The following is an 8,313-nucleotide window of genomic DNA, read 5'->3' on the forward strand; positions in this document are numbered from 1 at the left end:
CTCAGCTATACACATGCGTAATGTATTTGCAACGTGGACAGAGAGTGAAATGAGTTTGCTCTGCTCTGACTATTTGGTGAAGGTTTGGTGTTGAACGGATGACTATGTCAGACTGGCTGCAGTACCGAAAAAGCAGGAGAAGCTAACCGCGGCTAATAGCTACTGGCTCAGGACAGACAAAAGTCTCCAACAACATGTAATATATTGCTGAAAGTGCGCACACGGTACACGTTCTTTAAAGGGTGACGGCATTCTTTCAAAAGAATGGTTGTTGATGATTTTTATCAGTTTGATGGGTTTTCTATTAATATCTAAATAAATTGTTCCTATACTGGTATAAAATAGACACATATCTCTCTATTTAGACAAATAAAGAGCCACACAGCGACATCCACTAGAAGGAAACAAACGAACCCAGTATAATACTTCCATTCTATTGGATGAGTAGTTGCCAGGCGATGGTAGTTTTCTGTTCCAAGCGCAAGCAGAGGCAAGTTTTGAGTGCGAGGAGAAAAGTTTGAGAGCACAATGAATATTTGAAAGAGAGCAGAAGTTTTGAGTACAATCACAGGTTTTTAGGAGAAAGACACAAAGTCCTGCTTTCAGACTGAAAATGTGTGCTTCCAAATTATGGCAGAAAAATTCACCCGTACCATTTTAACCAAAAAAGTGTACAAGATGCAATAGTTGTTTTTTTTTCAAAGTGAGACTTCTTGTTTGCACAAAAGCGTCTTTGCTCTGTTATGTTTCTGCTAAGCTTGATGAGCCATTTGCTGGCAGAGTGAAGATACAGTAAATAACGTCTGCATATCTCAGTAAATTCAAACGCGTGTTCTGAAGAGTCTCGTTTCTCAGATTAACAAGCGTTTCAAAATAATCACCTCTAAGAAGACATTAAACATACTTTTTTTTACTGCCAAAGATTTAATTTACAGATTTTATTTTGTATTATTTATAGTTTTTTGTTAAGACTCTTATTTTGAAGGTTTAAGGTAGGAAGTAGATGTAGAAGCGTCTGGTTACCAGGTTACCAGAGACGCTTGCGATATAACAGCATCGCGTTGGCAAGCAGATGAAGAAACATGATTAAGTGTAAGAATTTACTGAATGACCTCATTTCTACCTCAAAGGAAGGGTTAGCCAGCGAGGTATGTTTATATGTTTTATGTTATTTTTATATCGATATTGTATTCTTGACACCATCTCACTAAGTTTACGTGTTTTAGTTCGACGGTGGTGTTGGTGTCAGGGAAACTGAAGCTGTAATAAGAACGTCTTTAAAGAGTTTCATTAAAGCTGACTTCACATCAGCAGTGCGACGAACTCTTAATTGCCATAAAAGAAGAAGAGGGGAAGTGATAGTCGAACTCGGAGCTGCACGATTTTCCCATCGTCGCATCGATGACCGGTCAGTTGCAAATGTTAACGGGCACGAAGATTGGACAGTTGACAATATTAACGGGCATCAAGATCGGTCAGTTGCAAATGTTAACGGACACACGTTCAACGGTTGCTTCTTCATAAAGACGTCCAGAAGCCAGACATTTAAGTTCATGTTTGGAAAGTGACACAAGGAAGCAGTAACAACAAGGAACCGTGTGAAGCCTGACAACAAAGCGCAACAAAGTAACGAGAAGGGAAGTAATGCAACGAAGCTCAGAGTTAATCTAAGTTAAATTAAAAGGAAATTTTGACCAATTAAGAAGTCCATAAGATTTCAAGTAAAGTAAAATGTTGGAAACAAATGAAACAGAAATAGAAGTTGCCAGTGCAGAACAAGCTGCTGAAGCAGAGCAAGTAGATGGAACCTCTTTAGAGCAACCTGGGCAAGAAGAGCTATGTAGAAGTGAAAGATCTCGCATGTTAACGGAAAAAGGAAAAGAATTCATAAAGAAAAACTAAAGGGGCTGCAGCGTCACTTTGAAAGTACCTATGACAGATGGAAAGCATTAATTAAAGTTGCTAAAAAATCTGTTATCAGAGGAGATCCATTTGACATTCTTGAAGGTCACATGGACATTGTGCAAAGAGAACTAGCCGCTCTTAATGATATTTATGATCAATACAGAGCAATAGATGGACCACCTCATGATATGCGTTCCAAATTAGACAAATGTACATCAGTGACTAAGTTAGTTTTGCAAAACATCCAGTGCCACGTTGAGGGAACAAATAAGGAGGAGATTGTTTGGCCTGATGCCAGTTCTATATTTACATCTTCTAGCTCAAGTAGTGTCTCAGTTCATAGTCATTTTAAACCCAGTACAGTTATCTCTAATGGCTCCTCTGTCAAAAGACAAGAAGCTGTAGCAGAGTATGAAGCCACAAAGGCTGTGCTTAAGATAATGGCTGAACAAGAGAGAATTAGAGAAAAAATGCAAACCATAGAAGAAGAAGACAAACTCAGAACTGCAGAACAAGAAGCTGCTGCGATGTCACAACGCCATCAAGAGGAAAGAGAGGAAACAGAACGCAAGTTAAAAAGAGAAAAGGAGAAGGCGGCTGTGATAAAGAGACAACAAGAAGAAAGTGCTGCAAGGAAAAGATCAGTTGAGGACTTAAAAAGAGAACTTGAAAGACTGGAAAATCTGAAAGGACTCAATGCAGCAAAGGCAAAATTACAAGTTTATGAAGAAGACTACTTTTTAGTAAAGCAAGAAAGAATCACTCCGAATCCTGCAAACATACAGGTAACTGAGATGAAGAACACTGCCAATCAACCACCACAGTTAAATGTCGTTCACGAGAGCACAGGTGAGCTTGTAAAAGTTTTGGCAGAAGCTATGTCAGCTAACAGGCTACCAATTCCAGAGCCTTCAATATTTAGTGGGGATCCACTTAAGTTTAAACATTGGAAGGCATCATTTCAGACTCTAATAGAGAGAAAGAACATTCCCATTGCAGAAAAGATATTTTTCTTACAGAAGTATGTAGATGGGAGTGTTAAAGAAGCCTTAGAAGGCTATTTTCTGATTGGCTCTGAAGATTCTTATAAGGCAGCATGGAATATGCTCAATGATCGTTATGGAGAGCCTTTTGTTATTGCAAAAGCCTTTAGGGACAAGTTGCACACATGGCCAAAGCTCCAAGGTAAAAACAGTGCAGAGTTAAGAAAGTTTGTGGATTTCTTACAAAGCTGTCAATCTGCAATGATTACCAATGAGAACCTGAACATCCTCAATGATGCAATAGAGAATCAAAGACTTGCTGCTAAACTGCCAGACTGGTTAAGCAACAGATGGAACCGAAAGGCTACAGAGTATCAGTTAGAGCACAGACAGTTCCCACGTTTCAGTTACTTTGTAACATTCCTGTCAATGGAGGCAAGTATTGCATGTAATCCCATTACATCATATGAAGCTATAAGACAAAGTGACTTTGACAAACCAAAGATCAAGTCTCTACTTACACCCATTCATAAGAAGCAAAATACAGCGAACATCTTCACAACTAACTCCAGAGAAAGAAGCATGATCTCTTGTGTATTTTGTAAAAGAGCAGGACACAGCTTACACAAATGTCGTAAGTTCACTGAGAAACCAGTCACTGAGAGAGTCAAGTTCATTCAAGGTGAAAAACTATGTTTTGGCTGTTTAAACAGTGGTCACTTCTTCAAGAACTGCAGCAATCGGATGACATGCAACACATGCTCAAAACAACATCCCACATGTCTGCACGAAGAAAGACAAAGACACGAGACAAAGAAAGAACAACCTAAAGAACAAGAAGTAGCTGAAGGGAAGGAAACCCAGGAACAGGTAACACAATCACAAGAAACAACGAAAGTTAATGAAAGTACATCTAACAGAGTGACTCATGAAAGTAGAAACACACAGACATCTGCAATAGTACCTGTCTATGTATCCACACAAAATGAGCCACACAAAGAAATACTTACCTATGCTCTGCTGGACACACAGAGTGATTCGTCTTTTATTCTCAATGAAGTAGCAAACAACCTGAACACAGCTAAAACCCAGGTTAAACTCAAATGATCTACAATGTCATCCAAGAAAACAACTGTAGCATGTACAAAACTTGAAGCTCTGCAAATAAGAGGATTGTTTTCCAAAAAGAAACTCACTGTGCCAGTTGCTTACACACGTGATTTTATACCTGTCAATCGTAGCCATATTCCTACTCCAGACACAGCAAGGTCATGGCCACATTTGGAACATCTCACTGAACACATTGCTCCACTATTGGACTGTGAGATAGGACTCCTGTTAGGCTATAATTGCACACAAGCTTTAATGCCCAGAGAAGTCATATGTGGTGAAGAAAACCAGCCTTATGCCCAGAAAACAGATTTGGGTTGGAGCATCATAAGTTACTGTGATTTGTGTGATGCAGGCAGCGATGTAATTGGAGTAAGTCATCGCATCACTGTAAAGCAAGTAATACCAGAGACTGAGCCAACCACAAAGCTAAAGAATAAAGTTCATTACATCTGCAAGACACAGATGAAAGAAGTAACAGGTCCAGATGTAATCAAAGCACTTGAATTAGATTTTACAGAGAGAGCAGTGGAAGAAACAAGCATTTCACAAGAAGATGTCTGCTTCCTAAGAAAGCTGCATGAAGGAATCAAACAAAAGCAAGATGGACATTATGAAATGCCTCTGCCTTTCAAAAGTGACAGACCAAATCTTCCCAACAACATGTCAAGTGCAATGCAACGTTTAAGCAGTCTCAAACGCAGATTCATAAGGGATCAAAGGTACTACTCAGATTATGCAAGGTTCATGGAGGACATTATTGCACGTGGTGATGCAGAGAAAATACCGGAGAAGGAAATCTGTAATTCCCCTGCCTGGTATATTCCCCATCATGGGGTATACCACCCTCAAAAGCCTGGCAAGATCCGTGTTGTTTTTGACTGCTCTGCACAATATCAGGACATTTCGCTGAATGAACACCTGCTTACAGGGCCTGACCTCACAAACACTTTGGTGGGAGTACTCTGTAGGTTCAGGAAAGGCTCAGTGGCTGTAATGTGCGATGTGGAGCGTATGTTTCATCAGTTCCATGTAACACCTCAAGACCAGGATTATTTACGCTTCTTATGGTGGGAGCATGGTGATTTAAGTGTTCCCCCTCGGTCTTTCGCATGAAGGTTCACCTGTTTGGTGCAGCTTCTTCACCTGGTTGTGCCAATTTTGGTTTAAAACATCTAGCCACACAAGGTGAGGGAAAGTTCTCTCCAGACACAGTAAAGTTCATTCAAAGAAACTTTTATGTAGATGATGGACTTGTAAGTGTTACATCAGAAGCAGAAGCAATAAAACTAGTCAAAGAAGCAAGAGAGCTGTGTAACACAGCTAAACTAAGATTACACAAGTTTGTATCAAACAGTGAAAATGTGTTAAAATCACTGCCCAGAGAGGAGTGTGCTGACAGTATTAAAGATTTGGATCTAGCACTTGGAGAGCCACTGATGGAAAGAGCACTTGGTGTTCAGTGGTGCATCTCTTCTGATGAGTTTCAATTTAGAATAAAAGTCAAAGAGCACCCAATGACAAGAAGAGGAATCCTGTGCACAGTAGCATCAGTGTTTGATCCACTGGGATTTGTGGCACCCTTCATTCTAAAAGGAAAACAAATCCTACAACAGTTATGTCAAGAGAAAGTCGGATGGGACGAGCCTCTTTCAGATCAGCTCTACAGAGAGTGGGAATCCTGGCTCCTAGATCTTCAAAACTTGTCAAAGGTGAGAATCCAAAGATGTATGCTACCTGAAAACACAGATATCACACAGTGTGATTTACACAGTTTTTCAGATGCCAGTTTGACAGGCTATGGACAATGTAGCTATTTAAGAACAGTCACATCCAAAGGGGATGTTCATTGTGCACTAGTCATGGGAAAGGCACGTGTTGCCCCAACCAAAGTCACTACTGTCCCTAGACTTGAATTGACAGCTGCAGTAGTTGCAGCAAGAACAAGTGTAATGCTAAAAAGTGAACTGGAAATCAGCAATCTTCAAGAATATTTCTGGACAGATTCCAAAGTGGTGTTAGGATATGTGAACAATGATGCCAAAAGATTTCATGTGTTTGTGGCAAATAGGATTCAAAGGATAAGGTCACTCACAGATCCACATCAGTGGCATCATGTACCATCTGAAAATAATCCTGCAGACCATGCATCAAGAGGACTAAGTGTCCAACAGCTACTCAAATCTAACTGGTTTAAAGGACCAGAGTTTTTGTGGCAAAGTGAGTTACCCATCGAAACTGACAAGGTTGTTGAAGTTTTTCCTAATGATCGAGAGCTAAAAACAGTACATGTGCTCAAAACAGAAGTACAAGAAAGGAGAACAATACTTGATCGTCTCAATAAATTTTCTGACTGGAGAAGAGCTGTTAAAGCTATTGCTCGTCTAAGGAAATTTGTGAGAGATTTTAAAGGAGACACACAAGCAAAAGGTGGAAACACATGTGTTGAGGACAGACGAGAAGCAGAACTATTCATAATAAAACTTGCACAAGAAAAACACCTTCAGTAAGGAAATCAAGGACTTAACCCAAGGAAAAGACATCCAACTCAAGGATAAGACACACAGGCTGCATAGCTTAAACCCATTTGTTGATGAGCAAGGAGTACTCAGGGTGGGAGGATGTTTAACAAGAGCAAGTCTGCACCCATACATCAAACATCCTGCCATTATTCCCAAATCAAGTAATGTGTCGTCTTTACTGATTAAACACTTCCATGAAAAGATGCAGCATCAAGGAAGAGGAATTACTGTCAACGAGCTGCGTTCCAATGGACTGTGGATCACAGGATGCAGCAGTGCAGTTGCTTCACACATCTACAAGTGCACAACCTGCAGAAAGTACAGGAGGCATACACAAGATCAACAGATGTCAGATCTACCAGAGCACAGAATGGAAACAACCCCCCCATTCTCTTACTGTGGTGTTGACTGTTTTGGACCTTTTTATGTAAAAGAAGGCAGAAAAGAACTAAAAAGATATGGTCTTTTGTTTACATGTATGTGTTCCAGGGCAATACATATTGAAATGTTAGATGACCTTACTACTGATGCTTTTATTAATGCATTGCGTTGTTTTATTTCTATTCGTGGACATGTAAGACAAATCAGATGTGACCAAGGAACAAATTTTGTCGGTGCTAAGGGAGAGTTTTTGAATGCACTGAAGGACTGTGACAAAGAACAGTTGAAACAATATGGATGTGAGTTTGTTCTGAACACCCCATCCTCAAGTCACATGGGAGGTGTTTGGGAGAGGCAGATTAGGACTGTCAGAAGCGTTTTAACTGCTATTCTGGATAAAACTTATAAGAGACTCGATAGTTCTTCCCTCAGAACGTTTCTGTATGAGGTGATGGCTATTGTGAATAGCAGGCCGCTAACAGTAGAAAACCTAAGTGATCCAAGTTCAGAGCCTCTCACACCAAATCATATTCTCATGATGAAGTCCAGTGTTATTCTGCCTCCTCCTGGTGAATTTGTAAGCCAGGACTTGTACCTGAGAAAGAGGTGGCGCCAAGTTCAGTTTTTAGCTAATAAATTCTGGACAAGGTGGAAGAAAGAATACCTTCTTAATCTTCAACAGAGACAAATCTGGCAAAGAAACAAGAGAAATGCAAAGGTAAACGACATTGTTATTCTTCAAGAGGACAATTCTCCAAGGAACAAGTGGAAACTGGCAAGAGTAACAGAAGTATATACAAGCGCAGATGGAAGGATCAGGAAGGTGAAGCTGTTACTAAGTGACTCGACCTTGGATAAGGATGGAAAAAGGACTGTCAAGCCAGTGTATCTTGATAGACCAGTTCATAAAACTGTGTTGTTACTGGAAGCAGAGTAAATGTTAAAATGTAAATATATTCCTATTTAATGTTGTATGTTATTTGAAATCACCATAGGTTTGTGATTTGGTGGGAGTTTTACTGCCAAAGTTTTAATTTACAGATTTTATTTTGTATTATTTATAGTTTTTTGTTAAGACTCTTATTTTGAAGGTTTAAGGTAGGAAGTAGATGTAGAAGCGTCTGGTTACCAGGTTACCAGAGACGCTTGCGATATAACAGCATCGCGTTGGCAAGCAGATGAAGAAACATGATTTAAGTGTAAGAATTTACTGAATGACCTCATTTCTACCTCAAAAGGAAGGGTTAGCCAGCGAGGTATGTTTATATGTTTTATGTTATTTTTATATCGATATTGTATTCTTGACACCATCTCACTAAGTTTACGTTGTGTTTTAGTTCGACGGTGGTGTTGGTGTCAGGGAAACTGAAGCTGTAATAAGAACGTCTTTAAAGAGTTTCATTAAAGCTGAC

General features: G+C 39.7%; 1 protein-coding gene across 1 annotated transcript; it reads left to right on the forward strand.

The window, feature by feature from the left end:
* The first annotated feature begins 6,857 nt into the window (after window positions 1–6,857).
* LOC129376358 (uncharacterized) lies at window positions 6,858–8,313 on the forward strand. The gene is made up of 2 exons (XM_055055972.1): window positions 6,858–8,157; window positions 8,239–8,313. The coding sequence occupies exon 1, from the start codon at window positions 6,867–6,869 to the stop codon at window positions 7,836–7,838; it is 972 nt and encodes a 323-aa protein (XP_054911947.1). The 5' UTR covers window positions 6,858–6,866; the 3' UTR covers window positions 7,839–8,157; window positions 8,239–8,313.

Source organism: Poeciliopsis prolifica, unplaced genomic scaffold (assembly GCF_027474105.1).
Source record: "Poeciliopsis prolifica strain line A6 unplaced genomic scaffold, Auburn_PproV2 SCAFFOLD043, whole genome shotgun sequence".
Lineage (NCBI taxonomy): Eukaryota > Metazoa > Chordata > Actinopteri > Cyprinodontiformes > Poeciliidae > Poeciliopsis > Poeciliopsis prolifica.

Bases quoted from the DNA above. Each gene is read 5' to 3' on its own strand.
- LOC129376358 (XM_055055972.1), top strand. From the start codon at position 6,867: ATGTCAGATCTACCAGAGCACAGAATGGAAACAACCCCCCCATTCTCT.